The sequence below is a fragment of the Centropristis striata genome, chromosome 7 (genome assembly GCF_030273125.1).
Source record: "Centropristis striata isolate RG_2023a ecotype Rhode Island chromosome 7, C.striata_1.0, whole genome shotgun sequence".
NCBI lineage: Eukaryota > Metazoa > Chordata > Actinopteri > Perciformes > Serranidae > Centropristis > Centropristis striata.
This window is the reverse complement of record NC_081523.1, coordinates 12,057,292-12,073,720: the sequence shown is the minus strand read 5'-3', so window position 1 is coordinate 12,073,720 and position 16,429 is coordinate 12,057,292. Positions and strand designations below refer to the sequence as shown.

Below are 16,429 nucleotides of genomic sequence, written 5' to 3'. Positions count from 1 at the left end.
GAATAGTCTTTACCTTTTTGTATGTTTTCTCTCTGCCTGTGCTCCGAGGCCCTCCCATCCCATTTTCTGTTGTGGTTGACATCTGAAAGACACAAAAAAATAACTGAAATAAAACTACAATTGTAAAAGGACTTGTACGAATGTCAAGTTAAATTTGCTATTTGACTGAAAAAGTCAATAGAATAAACATACCTTGCCTTAAGAAAAGCTGTGCCCGACAAAACAGCACTCAGGGCGACATCTCTTGATTGTCAGCTTGAGCAAACATCAGGAGGTTCCAATCTGTCAGGGGACCCTCTGCAAGAGAACAGACGCACAGTAACTTATTAGTGCACAATAAAAAAAAAAAACAGGGCAAAGAAGCGCTTACAGCCTCAGTATTAAGCAAAGACGCTGCAAGTTAAAATGCGACAGAGGATGGGACAGAACATGTCCACCAGCGAAAGTCTTTCATTAACTGTGATAAATTGTGAGGCCGCTTTAATGCTGTTACTCTCCTGGTAATCTCTGTCTGATAACAGAAGCAGCAAGAGCCATATGCATGTGTGCAGTGGTGGAAAAAGTATTCAGATCCCTTACTTTAGTTAAAGTATTAATACCACACTGCAAAATTACTTCACTGCAAGGAAAAGTCCTGCATTCAAAACTTACTTAACGTGCAAAAGTACCACCATCAAAATGTGCTTAAAATATCAAATGCAAAACTTTCTATGCAGAATGGACTCAGATTGTTATATACATATTCTAAATAAATTATTAGATTATGTGTTTTGATTCATTTATGTTAGCAGCATTAATGTTGAGATAGGGCTCATTTTAATTACTTAATATACTGTTATGACGTTTAATAATAATTTAAAAAAGTCAAATTACTTAAAATTGATCATGTTTTTTTTGCTAAATCTCGACCTGAAAAGTAACTAAAGCTGTCAGCTAAATGTAGTGGAGTAAAAAGTACAATATTTGCCTCAAAATGTAGTGGAGTAGAAGTATAAAGTTACATAAAATAGAAATAATCAAATAAAGTACTTCATAATTCAGTACAGTACTTGAGTAAATGTACTTAGTTACATTCCACCACTCCATGTGTGTGTGGTAACCATCCAAACTGTTCTTATTAGAGTTTTATTTTGAAGGGCAACGCAATCCTGATGGTCAGTTCACTCGTAGTTTAACAAATGTTATTGTGCAGATAAAAAAAGATGTGAAAGAACACTATACTTAAACATTTACTGGTACTTTCCTCCTCCTTTTTTATCTCCATCTACCTTATTTTGGTTATTCCTTCCATAGTCCCGGCCGTGTGTGTGTGTGTTTTGGATAAATAACACCTCATAAAGCTGCAGAGTGTGTATGAAGGAGCTGTAGCCCTGTAGTCCCCACTGAGCCACAAAAACTCTAGTCTGTCTTACATCCTCATAGACTCTCCATAAATATTACTGAACCACTCCTCTTTCCTTCCCTGCTGACTGTTTTTCTAGTACGCCTTCCTCCTGATTAACCCTCCAGAGAAAATAAGGCAGAGTGACACAAATCAATGCAACCGTGACACAACTCAGTGCGTGTCTTCTGGGGAAAAACAGAGACACAGACGAGGAGGAGAGGCTTAATAAAAACACCAGCAACATTTGGACTTTGTCTGTTAAGGTCTGGCAAGCCTGCAGTCACCGCCCCACCTGCATATAAATGCACCTGCAGGTCTCAGAGCCGGAGTACAATGTCTTTCTGCTTCATCAGCGCTTGCGGTGCCACGTCCTCCAGTCACCTGCTGCGGGACCAGCAATCAGATCCCCATCAAACCAGAAGCTATCACACTGATAATCACTCTATGGAAAACTGTTTGTTTCAAAACTACAGCACTACAATGCTGCAAGGTGTCATACTTATCAATAAAGCCCCAAATATGCTGTAGGCATTATTCAAAAGGAGAATTGTGACTTTAAATAAATACATGTTGGCACGCACACTCGGATATTAAAAGAATGTAGCAGACACATAACTCTTATCTCCAGACTGGGTCCTTATCTGTGCACCAGCTCTTCTGTTGCTATAAACATAGACACAACATCAGTGGTGATGCATTCTTGCTGCAAGCACACCTCCCAACTCCAGATATTTGTTTTTGTTTGGGTCTATGCATCATTCATATCTTCTCTACACCCTTAGAATAATATTCAGTGTTTTATGTTTCCCTTATCAGAAGAACACAAGCAAAGGTGAGCCCTGTTTCCATTCGATTGTTTGACACGTCACAAAGAAGAAATGGGAATTTCTGGTTTGGAGTGAATAAACTAGGCTACAGTGTTGTTTCCCTCAGAAGTTGGCAGTAAAGGCTACACATGGCTGTAATCTGACAGTAAAAAGTGTGGAAAAAGTAAAGGTTACAAACTGAAAAAAGGGCCATTTTTAAAATGCCACACCTTGCTTGGTATTTGCTACACTGTCCCTACAATTTCCGGTGATACCTGTCTGTTTCTTCCATGTCTTTGTTCCTTTTAGAAAACTTGCACAAATGCAGATGGAATGAGCAAAGAGTATGGACAGAAGCTTCGTCCGTATGTGTGTAATGATGAGCATAAAAGATCCCTAACCCATCTAAGATAGAAAAATAGAGAGATTTCCTTGGTTAAATTGGACAAGATTTACTTTTTTTTCCATGTCAGCTAGTTTCAGCCATGTTTCATGACTGGAGACAAAGACGAATTATATTTTTATAATCTGAGAAGACACCAACAGCAGAAAACAATGATGAGTCTTGCAAGTAAAATATTTGCTACGTCAGAACTTATTCGGCATTTCTATATTAGATTTAGCACAACAACTCAAGACAAAAACCACTTCAAGCGAACAAAAAACCCTATTTTGCACAACTGAAAGCTTATCAAATTTTAAGTTTAGGCTATTCTTCAGTGAATGGAAACACAGTTTTGGTCCCAGAAAACTTGCTAACTCATTCTGATTAAAAAGATCATGTTCGTCTGATGACCTTGTGTGACTGGAAGTGGAGGCCAAAGTGTGCTCTTTACAAAAATCCAGTTATCAACCACGAGCTGTGTGATTAGAAATCATTCCGACCACTTCTCTTCACCACATCTCCGTGTAATAAGGTGTTGATCGACCTGAGCCTTCACACCGTATGACCAGCTGCATGCTCTGAACCTGAGGAATGTTAATGAGCCCGTCGGCCTGTCTGGCTCTCTGCTCAGTCCTGGCCTGAGTGTCAGTGTTAAAAGGGATTGTTTGGACCTCTCTCCCTCTCCCTCACCTGACCCCACAACCCAGCCGGTGCTCCAACAGACTGTTTCTAGAACAATCCATGAGAGGCCTGCAGCTGCAGCGAACAACAGCAGGTCTGTTGTTCACCTCTCAACAAAAGGGAGTCAGACAGATGGTTGGACGTGTGGATGAAAATGGATGGATGGATCATGCTAATCAGCTGTATCTGTCATACACTTACATTGCAAACACCACCAGCATAGAGCAGGGGAAAAAAGGGCACATGTGCACTGTAAAAACACATGTGTAAAACGAAACCTCGCTGTGAGTCACAATTACATTATGTGAGCTACAAATACAAAAATGCATCTTTGTTAAATCAATGCCTCTGGGAGATTGTGGGCACTCTGTGGTCTGGATGAGGACCAAATGGGTAAAATTATACAACTGATCAATAAAAAGGAAACTCTTGAAAGTCTAAATCTGAATAGAAACCTCTTAGAACTGGCCTGTGTAGAGGGGGGTGAGTTGTGGGTTGTTTATGTGCCTTTGTGCAAGTCAAGCAAGATCATAAAGGCTTCATACGTCATGGTAAAACTGTGTCTGCACTCTGCAATGTTGACCAGAAACATTTCAGTGGAATGAGGATAAATACAGCCTGGGTCAATTTCCATTTCACATTGTTGTCAAGCTTGGAATTACTGCACAAACACGCATACTGTAGACTGTACACAGAACACAAATGTAAAAGAAGGATGTTGTAAATTCAAAGTTTCTGGGCAGACTCACCACAGCTCTTCCTGTCACTGCGTCTTTGTCAAAACCCAGACTATGCCAACAATGTACTTTTCATTTATGTTTTCCCCCTACTTGTAAAGTTCTTTGTGAATTCTGCTCTTAAACACACAATATTGAATGTGCTGCTGCTCAGGGTCTCTCAATAAAAACAATAACAAAAGATTTAAAGTTTTAATATGGTTCAGCTGCAGCCTGTAGCACCTGCAGTCAGCTTCATATCCGCCAACATATGCGCCAATACCAACAGATACCAATAATTTTTGGAATAGACCAATATCGGTCTATAACATCGGCCGGTCAGAAAATCTTTCTGGCTCTACTTAAGACCCAGACGTCTGATAAAATCCTTCATTCAGTTAAAAAATATGTTAGAAAAAGACCAATATCTAGCTTAAAACAGGATAAGAAAAGAAAAAAAAAGTCAATTTATGACAGAAATCTAGTCATTTTCAGACATTTCAATGCAGAAAAGTTGCATATTATACCTTTAAAATGTGCTATATAAATAAACTTGGCTCTTCTCTCTGTCCGTCTCTCTGTTCCTGAACAACTCTCTTCCCGCTCGTCCGCACGCCCTTGTCAGAAATTCTACCACCCTTCAAACAAACACACTTGAGTGCAGATCAAACACTGGCTCTCATGCCATATCTCCTCCGTGGTTTCAGGGATATTGCCAAGGTTGCCAGTCAGCCCCTGTGGAAGTCAAATAGCCGCTCTGTAGCCAAGCAGTGCTGGCAAGGAAAACACGTTAGTGAGAGCAGACATGGGTCCGTCTGGTATGAAGAAAATGCAGATCCAATGCATCTGAACTGTCAAAATGTCCAAGTAGCTGTGGTAATATCCCCTCGCTGGCCTCTGTAGGCAAAGACAACAAACCAGTCTCCTCAACCTAATTTATATTTGCTTATAAGGAGGCCTGGTTCTTTGCAATAAAGCACAAAATTAGAAGAGCAATTTCCACAGTGGAGCACAACAGTTTTCAAACCATGTGATCATGACATCAGAGCTGCGAGGCTCCCACAGTTTCCATCACCAGGACACAGATACTACATATAGGTTCCTTTTTGCTCTGCTTTGCTTCAGTCCCCAGATACTATTGGATTACTGCAGCAGATTGGAGACATAATGGAGAATCGATAGCAGACCAGCAGTGCAGAGCGCTGAGGACTGGACTGCTGGGCTTTCATGACCTTCACAATCCCCGACTGTGAGACGTTAGATAAGCACAGATATCTGGATTTGGTTGGATACAATCAAGAAGATGCATGCGGAGTCAGCTTAGCTCGGCCTGCAGGGGATCGGCTTCATCAACTTAGCTGCTCTGATCCTTGAATACGGCTCACAGAAACTCCCCACAAGCAGCATTTACCTCAGAAAAGTATATCAAATACATGCATATATATCTAATACTAAATATTTTGAACGATTTGAAGTAAAATGTTTACAAATAAATACAAGATTTCCCCAAAGTACAGCATATCATGGAGCTAAATGTTGTGGGGCAGTAGTCATTATCTTTCTGACGTCTTGTGTAAACACTTCTCTATTTAGTGTGACAGTGTGATTACATAATTGGCTTAGTTACCCCAACCATGTAAAATAGTCGCTTCTGTGAAATGTGTCATGTTCTCTTACGGATCATGCGGCTAGGAAACAAATAACCAGTGTGCGGGTTCCCCTTCACTGGCCAGGCAGAAATGATCAGTCGTTTAAATGACAACAATAAACAAACAGTATGTAGTCTTCCACCACCTCAAAAACATTCTGATTTATCCCCTGGACGTTTCAACAATTACTGTGTTTTGCTCGCAGAGAAATAGAGAGAGGAGGAGTAGAAAATGCTTGTTGGGGACAGACAGTGAGGGGAGAAGAGAAGAGACGAACAACGTCTTTGTGAAATGTTCAGTCCGACAGAAAAGGTGCTCATCAATGTCAAAAGAGACAGAAACACACCTAACACAGGAGCTCGCCTCTGGTTCCACCCAAATCAAACAGACCGCCCAAACAAAAACACAAACACACACAAAGCAAACAGAACATAAAATATATGTGCAAACAAACAGGTTTTGTGGCCACATATCTTTTACAATACACACACCCTCTCTGTTTTCTCTCCCCGGTGAGTCCCCACAACAGACGGAGCACTAAAACAGCACGCAGGTATTATTTTGGATTGTTTTTTTGGTGCGTTCTGTTTCATATTTCACTGCATCCTCTGGAGGAGTGTTTGTTTTCATCATCCTTCTGAGGGACAAGCTGTGCTGCAGAGTACTGTCTGTCTGCATTCACCAGGCTTGATGCAGCACTGCAGCGCTGTGTGGAGATGATATCTATACATACACAAACAAGACAAACAATTTGTAGCCACACTAGCAGCCCATGGGGATGTTTGATTGGCTAGATTTACCCTAAGAGGCCCATCATAGAACCAGTTTTGTCTTTTTAGGGGGGAGATAGCAGGTCAACGAAGGTCATAGAAGCGGTATATATACTGCTTGAGATCTTGAGAAAAACCTTTTGACATTGTGGAGATTTCTTCAAGAATTGTATTATCCGGTGATTGGATGGCAAGCACTTCTGTTTCGGAAACTCAATATACCTAGGAAAGCCATCCATCCTCTGACTAATAGCTCTCTGGTTTGTGGTTGCAAAGATTCATGAGGCTCTGATAATCCTAGAAGTCACAATTTATTTTATACTGTGAGGTCAATTTCAAAATTACATAGGACCCATTTTCATTCAGTTATCTTGAGGTCAGAGGTCAGGGGACCCCTTTGAAAACAGCAGTGTCCGTTTTTTCCTTGCTAAAATTTACCCTAAATTTGGAGAGGGTTATTTAGCTCCCTTCCTGATAAGATATCACGGCATGGTTGGTACCAATTAGGGTTGTCAAAAAAAATCTATTTTTTTTGTAACAGTGTCGATACCAACGGTGCCGTCTCCTCCAGTTGACAGACAACTTCACACACACAACAGCACCGCAGCGGGAGACACGCGCAGCCCCTCCCCTCACCAGCAGCTGAACACGTGAACACTCGTTGACGTTCAAAACAAACAACAAGGCAGGTGTTGCTGCTGAAGGAGAGCCTTCCCGACCACTTTTGGTGGAAAATTTTTAAAAAGTAGAAGCGCCATGTGGAATTATCTCACTTATGAGGCAGACGACCAGGGGAAGATGAAAGATGGTGATAAGTCTATTTGTAAGGAATGCTACAAAGCGGTGGCAGCCAAGTCAAGTAGCACAACAACCTTGTGTGGTCGACACCCTCGTCTTTATGGGGAATGAGGGAATGATTTGAGGTCATTAAAGGTCATTCCTGTTTCAACAACATAGAAGTATTAGACAGTTATCATAAACGTTAACCTACCCGGTGGCACACGTTAACGTAAGCTGTTTTTACAATTAGAAAACAAATGTTTTTCTGTTCTTTTTTTTATTATGCTTCTTTCATTTTTTTGGTCATTTTTTCCCCCCATGGTGTTGAAAATGGTATCGAGTATTGACGAGCATCTTCCTTGGTATCTGTATCAAGTTTGAAATTCTATTATCATGACAATTCTAGTACCAATAGATGCCTTAGGTCATCTGGTTTGAAATGGTTAACATTGTGGAGACAACTTCTATTCCTACAACTAGATGGGCAAAAATGAAAGTTTGGCCAAAAGGCAGCAACAAATGAAAAGACTCTGTTGTTGCCTAAATCAACAGGGTTTATCCTAATAATTAGCATGTAACATCCAGTGTGTCGTTCTCCTGTTAGTGTGCTGCAGAATTTGGCACTTTGGTCATAAGTTTGGGCTGCATCTTGTCATGAATGTAACATCCATGCAGTAGTTGCACAGTGTTGTACAAACAGAGCTGAAGTGGCTAAAAATACACTGATCTATAACAACATGATGCTGCAAGGAGAAGCATAACATAAGAACGGGAGCTCTTTACAATGACGACAGCTGCTGCCCCTGACGCATCATCTCACAGTGCAGAGTGTACAGTGTGTGCTGAGCACAACATAAATCTGAATACCTGTTTAAGTGCGCTCAACGGTGTGCATGTGTGAGATATAGCACCTGCCAGGCAACTACCAGCAAAATGTACGTTTTAACTATTGACAGTATTTGACCTTTTGGCTACTGCAAATACAGAGAAACAAAAGGTGGGAGGGGGAGAAGGATGGAGGTAGGGAGGGAGGGAGGGACTGCACCTGCAGGGCACTATGACCTTTCAGATGTGACATGAAAAGAAAAAAATGAGCCCAACAGAGGGAGGGAATGAAAAAGACAGAGGAGGAAGACAATAGGAGAAAGAAACAGAGATAGAGAACAAAAGGTGGGATCATTTTAAATATTTATTTGGGTGCTGATGTAACAACAATGTGCAACAAGACCGCGTCAAGTTTTATTTGAAGCAATTTTTCCCAGCGGGCAGGACAAAAATGAAAAAAAAAAGCACACTACACAATGTAAATGCAAGCACATATGAATGATATAGAGCAAGAGAATTATTATATTTTGTATCCTGAGGCAACATGAATACAAGAAACCCAGGGAGAGGACTCGGCCTGTGTATTTGTAATTCAGAGAGCGTCTCACTCTCGTTCCACTCTGCATGAAAAGCAGTGAGGAGGTCACCCACTGTGTCCAGAGAGTCACATGATTCGACTGAGGGAATGAACAGGGGGGTGAGGGAAACATAGAGATGAGTATATGGAGGGAAAACACAGACGATGTTCTTTAAAGCTGCAGAGGCAGAGAGAGGCAGCCCTGATGGAGCGATACACTGCAGCTCCACACTCCCTGAGACAAGGACTTATTACAGCAGGCTTATTATATTCAACCAGCAGTGATATCTACGCAAGCTGGCTCCGAACGTCACGGCCCATGGAAAACCTGATCACATGATCACACGAAGAGAAGACGAGTGCCTATGGTAGCCGAGCCCAGCTTACTTTTACTCAGCCCTGCCCTAGAGTCCAAAGGTCCTCTTACTCTTCTTTAAGCCACAAGGGTGACAGACAGGTTTATTACCTGTGCGTATCGCTGTGGGAGCAACTGACTGTGTTTATTATTCTCACAAGTGATCAATCAAGGAAGTACGAGGGGATAAGATCTCTCGGCTCGGATTGATTCGAGGTCCAAGGCTGCCAAGGAAAAAGAAAAATTCTCCTTTCACCCAGCCCTCTGCCTCTTGTTGTCTGAACCTTTCATTTGGTCTATTCTCCTCCCCACTCTCTCTCACTCCAGCACCCTATAGGTCCCCTGAGTGGGCCTCTGTAAGCTTCGTCATTACAAGGGCAGTAGAGTAGGAGAAGAAGCACGGGGGGCTAAGCAGGGCCAAAACAACAACAACAACAAACACCACAACCTCTGAATAATCTGAATTCCTGCAGGGCTGCCAACCTCTCGCTCTGCCTGCAACCCTCCAGCCAACCAACTGTTACACAGAGGAGCACAATTATCAGCCAATGACTGCTGAAGGCCTCCTTTGGGAGATTTCTTTCCTCCTTTCAAAAGCTGGTGCCAATGAGCTGTCGGGGCCAGGAAGGGGGCAACTCCCCTTTGGAGTGTCATTAAGATCAAAGTGATAATGCTGGGAAACTTTACATCCAGATTCACCTGCTGCAAAATAAATAAAGTGCATTTTAACAGAATCTATGCTGCCATTTGGTGACATATCTCTGTACAAGGGGAGGCCAGTGTAGCAGAAACACGGCTTTGACTGAATACTTCAGGTCACATCCTCGAGACTTTCATAAAGTGCTGTGAGTAAAGATTGTCGTGACAGTTAGTATCTTCACTCTGCCAGTGATTTTGTACAATTTGGGGACTTTTGAGGGACTGATTTCAAACAGAATAGTCAAAAACTGTGAGATATATCCTTGCTTTTAGTCCCCAGAATGGGTTTAACATCCAATCCTTATAGATACATCTGCCAGGTAAATGTCTTTTAAACTTACCACCGGTGGGTTAATTTGTAACGCGGGTATAGTTATAGATTTATAAATTCTCAGAGCTCAGGCTAAGATTTTGTCGTTAAGATCCTCCAGAGCCATGGAAGAATGTTTTCAGTTACAATTCATGACTATTCATGACTGATCTTCATGAGTAAAATCAGTGGAGTGCCCCTTTAATTATTCAGTTGACTGTTTTTACTTTCAGCAGGAGTAAAAACGAAAACACTGACAATTATAATGGCAATGTAATGCCTATTTGCAGGAAGGACCACTGACTCTAGATAAGCTGAGCTTATATTAAGTCTTCCTGTTTCAAGGATTACACATTAAAAAAACACTAAAACTTTGTTTGATCTACACCAGGGATGGGCAACTGGAGGCCCGGGGGCCGCATACGGCCCTAACCCTCACTTGAAGTGGCCCCCAGTGAAACTACATGCATTTGAGCATGAAATCTTAAAAGTGCAGTGTAAAAATGCACAAAATTACTTCTTGCAATTAATGTTGGTCTGCTGTTCTTGCACTGAAAAAAAAAAGAAATGACAGTAAGTGGTTATTTTTTATTTGCTTCAAACCTTTTGTATTCCTATTTATTGTTATACATGCATTTTTAAAGCTTTTACAGGAATTACCAATTTTCAAGAAGAGTAACATGAACTTGACTTGACTATAACTGCCTTACATACTACTTAAACTTCTGAATCATTTAAACAGACCACAAAGAGGTGACTTTGAGTTAAAGGGACAGTTCACCCCAAAGCACAGTAACATTTCTAATGTTTGGCACACTGAAACAATCTAGATTTATAAAATAGCAAGAAAAATATGTATTTTTGTTTTTAGGTTGAACTGTCCCTTTAAGGAAGTTATTTTTCTATGTTTTTTTCCATTGCTGTGGGAAAAATGACGTGTGGTAACTTTCAGTTACTAGATTTGCGGTTGTCTGGGATGAACATCGATCACAGTGCTGTGATAAACGACAGTTGATTATAAAATCCTGACTGAGTCCTGGTGGCTATCAGTATAGCGGTATGTGCTGACATGAGTGCAGCCTGGACGATGAAAGAGGACAATAAAACAGATAACAGAGAGAGAGCAGCCCACGCTGTGCTAAGTTAGAGCTGCAACACAACTAAAAAGAGGTGTGGAGGCTAAACCTCATCAGATCAATAGAGTATCTGTGTCAAAGTGCCTAATGAACTTACTTACTCAGCACTGCTTGACAATAAATTACAATTCCGGTGAGCAATGAATCATTTGATTTATCTAGTAATTTGAATTGTATGCCTCTGCCAACCAGTCAAGTTGCAGTTTACATCAATGTCTGTCCAGACTCATATGTAGCCATGACAGTAAACTTCGAATGTGGAAACATCAAATTCTAAAACGTGGATGCTTCGCGCACATCTTCAACCCAGCAGTACAGAAGATCCGTACAATCACCACAGTTTCAAGGAAAGCGCTCATCATTTCAGTATCCAACCAAATTTGAAATATGGTCTCAATGTCCCCTACCGTTCCTGAACAGCGGTCAGAAAAGTGTTTGAAACATTAGAACATTATCATTTGCAGTTACAGTTATGGTTGGGATGATTTATGATATACAATGAGTTTATCAGGGTGAATTTCGTAAATATTTTTTCTGACAATTGTAATAGGGGGGACATTATGATTTGTGATAACCTTATTTAAGATTATTTGATTGTTGATTTTTTACTTTGAATGATGTTTATTTAAAAAAAGGTATAAAAACAACAAAAATGCTAATTGATGCTTCACAAATGTCGATCCTGGTCCGCAATTTGAGATGGCCAATATTAATCGAGCCACATTAGCAGATTAATCAGTATAACTGTATGTGTCGGCAATAAAGTAACAGAATTGCATTACAGAGATATGATTAATTAGAAAAATATAATTTACTGTAAGTAAGAAACAGTGTCCCCATTAGTTTTACCACTGTAGGCAAGTTTATTTTTGACTTATAAAATGTCTCGGTACATATCTTGAACTCAATTCTTTAATCAAAAATATTCCTGTGAAGGCGAGACACCTCAGGCAAAAAGCAAAAAACTTTGAATCTAATACATCAACAAAATAAAATAAAAACTTTGAAACTTTGTAATGCAAAAAAACAAAGCTAACAAGCTTGGGAAGTTTCATTGTGATACCTATACGTTTAAAAAAAATAGAAAGATACAATTTCTTTGGATTCTCAAATGAAACCAGTAGATTCCTCATAAAAAGTTGCTTACTTCCTCGTTTCATTAGTATCATTTAAATTCTGATATTTTAAAGGCGTAATGACTAGTTATTGATAAATCAAAACAGTAGCAGATTAACTCCTGAAGGCCTGGCCTGGTGAAATAGTAAAGCGGCATAACACACATTAACCCTTCAGAAACTGCAAAAACAAAGCCCTCAAACTGCTCAGACTCACCAAGACGAATGTCACACTTTGTTTTTCTATATTATCTTCAATATGTACGGAAACCACATGCAAACAATCTCAAATCTAATTTTACAATGTCACTCTAAAGAGATTAAAGGTTGCTGCGCAAGTGGGCTGAGGAAAGCAACAACAAAAGAATGACACGGTGCTGATGAACAACCTGACATGACGAGCTCTGGAAAGAAAACAAACACTCTTGTCACGCTTTCATTGCATTGTAACTGGAACGTAGCACATTAGCACTTCGACCCAGAAATCAACACTGGAGACGAGGAGCGAGAGAGGATCCTCTGAGGGAAGAATTAGAGTGGGTGTAGGAGGAGGAGAGGTCACACCAAACACACACAAACATTATGAGGTGCCGGATTTCATTATCACAACACAGTGAGGCATTTTTTATCAGAACATTATGAACGTAACAAGACCCGGCGTGGAGCCACACCCGTGTGTGCGGACACAAGGCACATCGGTCAGTTATGGGAGAGAGGGCTGAGAACTACTGTTCAGGGCACTGACTTATGTAACTGTCTTAATGAGCCTCATACGCCTGATATTATGGTCCTATACTGAGTACTCTTTGACCCAAAATCACAAGACTCAACTTTACAGCTGTTAATTGCCATGCTACCGCTTCACAGCAAGCTCCTACAGCAGGAAAAAGACACACCGTTTGCTTAAAAAGGTGTAATTTTTTAACCAGTGTGATCGATTAATGCTTTCAGTTACAGCCACTGTCACAGTTTAATCACCAATTTAAGAGAGAATCTGATCCATTGCAGTAAAAGCCCAAGAAAAGCTGAGAGTCACAGAATAAATATGATTTGTGTTGACAAGGTTTTGGCTCTACATGGCTGTGGCACTTCTGCTGCTACTCAGACGGAAAATATTACATAATGCACAGATGCTGTTCAGTCTGACAAGCGACATATCAGTGCCAGGGCAGCAGGCAGCAGGCAGCACAGGAGCTCAGGTGTGAGTCCCAAGGAGAGAGCAGGCGATTTGCATGAGCTGTTTTCCCTTTCAAACATCCTCTGCAGCCAGCTGACCAACCTGCCCAGCGTTTGACCGATTCCACTGCCTCCCAGTCAAATTAGGAAGAAACAGGAAGTTCATGATGGAAACCACACACTCTTACACACACACCATAATTCTGTGTAACCATGGATGGATTACAGAACAGGCCTACCCAGCCCAGTTTCACTCCAAACTAGTCAGATGCCGCACAGGCCGAGGGGCCCAAAGTGTCCCCTGGCCTTCACCTGCAAAATGACACTTGAAAACGCACGTACCAACAACAAAGAAATGCAAAATGACCAAACTGAGAGAAAATTGCTACAAAGAGACACCGATAACTATTAAGAGTCACAAAAAGACCAAAAAAAAAGTCACAAAATTATAACAAAATGATACAGATGTCTACAAGGAGACATAAGACATCCATAAAAACTATGAAAAAAAGTACAGATGACTACAAAGTTATAAAACAACAACAAAGAGACATAAATGACTACAAAGACAACTAAAAGGACCAAAAAACAACTAGAAACGTCACAAAATGACCAAAAAAAGACAGACAGACAGACAGACAGACAGACAGAAGGAGTGCTTTACTAATCCCCGAGGGGAAATTGTGTTGTCGTAGCAGCAGGTGACTTTAAGAAAGTTAGAAACTACAAAAAATACAAAAAACTATCAAGAAAAGGCACAAAATTACTTCAGGAAGACACAGCTGACTACAAAGACACATAAAATGACTAAAATGACAAACAAACAAACAAAAGGACCAAAAAAGCACACAAAAAGATCAAAAAATGATCACAAAAGCACTAAAAGATTGCTTTTTTTTTGCCATTTTCCAAAGTGTGCTATGCTATATGTGCTATAACATGAAAAGGGCCAAAGGTCAAAATCAGACCCAGGACATAGCAGCCACACTTCACTTTTGAACCCACTGAACCACCAGAATGCCCCGAGACCATATGTTTAAAGCTGTGATGGTCTTGAGGTTTAAGCAAAGAAAAAGCTCCATCAAAAAAACATTCTACTGCATGAATAGTAATGAAAATCCTGAGTCATTTCCAAAGGGAAACACTTCTCATTACTGTTGTTGTGGGAAGAAGGAAACAAAAAATTAAATTGCCACTGTCTGCTTCTCACAACAGAGAAACCTACATAGCATTTCATCCTCCATTAAGACAAAGCACAACCCTCGTTCAGACACGCAGCCATAGTTTTGTCTATTAAAAGTCAGTATTTTGTCGGATCATATAATTCTATATATAACACAGTTGAATGATTACCAGTAATTCCAGATCATTCACTTGACACTGCTGACCAAGGCAGCTTCCCTGCTCACTGGGCAGCTCTGAATCTCCAAGTATAGCATATATACAAGATAACCAGTTATCTCCTGCTCTCTTTGGACTGGTGAAGCTATTTCACAGTTACAGCCTGGCTGCCAACTACCAGGGGAAGAAATGTAGCATGTCACTGTAAAGAGCAGTGATAATGTGATGGGTACTGAGGTTCAGGCCAGTAAATGAGAGGCTCGTCCAGTACAACATCTAATAACCTACACGGAAAATATAGCAGCTGTGGGCCCGCAGTAGTTTATCAGTCACAAACTGATCTTATATCTATTTTTTTTTTTATGTTTGTGGTATTTTGAGCTCATGGCTTTCCCTCTGCTGTGTTGCACAACCTTCCACATGCTTGCCTCATTTCCCATGAAACTGGCCAGACTTCCAGTTTCTCACAAAAAAGTGCAAGACAGAGAAAAAACTTCCTCATTATTTGAAGAAAAGGCAGCAAAAGGTAAATGATGATACAGCAAACACCAGTGACTGTCAGTGGATTCACTGCCTGTGGGCTACAGGCTTTACCACAACAATAACAAGGAGAATTTCATTTATGTAAGAATTAAATAAAAAATAAACCTCATCCACCACCACCACATTTAACTCCACGCCTTTGCTTACATTTTGTTGATTAAATGATGGTTAAAAAAGAAAACATAACCTTATAACCACTCTCACCTCCTGACCTCCAGACAATAATACACAACATATTCCGTGTAAGAAAAATCTGATTTCACATTCCTTGTATGTGTAGACATACAAAGAATTTGACTCACATGTTGTGAGATGTTCAGCCTACATGTCAAGTGTTTTTTGAGAGAATAACATCTTTATTTCCGACCAGAATCAGTTTAAACGCACCTGCAGTTTTTCACCTGTCGCAACAGCTGCTGACTGACACTTTGTAACAGAATACACACTGTAAGTAAGATAATGCCTTGTGTCAGTGTAGTTAACCTCAGATCTTAACAAGGTACTCCGTGTTTCGCACTCGATATCAAACTCAGAGACCTTACCAGCCAATCGTCTTCTTCTGCGTAGTGGTGTAGAAATATTATTTTCCTCCGAGCGGCTGCTGCAGTCCTCACAAAAAAGCCCTGTCCTCAAGCAGTCGAGCCCCAGCAGATAAATAAATGCGACTGAGAAAATATATACGCTAGTTGTGTGATGTGTTTCCACCACAAGCTGAGAGTGCACAACTGAGAAGTCACTCCTCCACTGAGAGCAGCAAGAAGCCCTGCGTGTCTCTATGTCCCTGCCCTGCCTCTTTACATACAACCGGCCATTCAGTGCACCACTGGATACTAACATGAGCAGCGACACGAGCGCCCTCTGCAGGCCTCATTTATTTCATCCCATTACCTACACCAGCGGTTCCCAACCTTCTTCTTGAGGGACCCACATTTTTACCTTTGAAACTTTGGCGACCCCCCCAGGGACCCCTACACAGGGGCAGGGGCCTACGGGGGCCACTGCCCCTGTGTAGAAGCCTTTGGCCCCTGCTGTGGCCCCTGTGTCAAATTAATAATAAAATGATCAATTTATAACAATGAACAATGGAGCAATTCTAACCTTTTTTTGTTCAAACAATATCTCATTGTACACAAAAGGAACACATTGTATAATAATACAATGTAATAATACAATAATATTGT

General features: G+C 40.8%; 1 protein-coding gene across 1 annotated transcript in view; it reads right to left on the bottom strand.

Annotated features, from left to right (window-relative positions):
- Window positions 1-15,998, bottom strand: part of pip5k1bb (phosphatidylinositol-4-phosphate 5-kinase, type I, beta b) — a 46,636-nt gene extending 30,638 nt beyond the window's left edge. Inside the window, exons 1-3 of the mRNA XM_059338035.1 lie at window positions 15,791-15,998; window positions 193-297; window positions 14-82 (exon numbers count right to left, since the gene is read on the bottom strand). Coding sequence (XP_059194018.1) covers window positions 14-82 — 69 coding nt within the window. The 5' untranslated portion in view covers window positions 193-297; window positions 15,791-15,998. The remainder of the gene's footprint in view (window positions 1-13; window positions 83-192; window positions 298-15,790) is intronic.
- Between the last annotated feature and the right edge of the window lie 431 nt (window positions 15,999-16,429).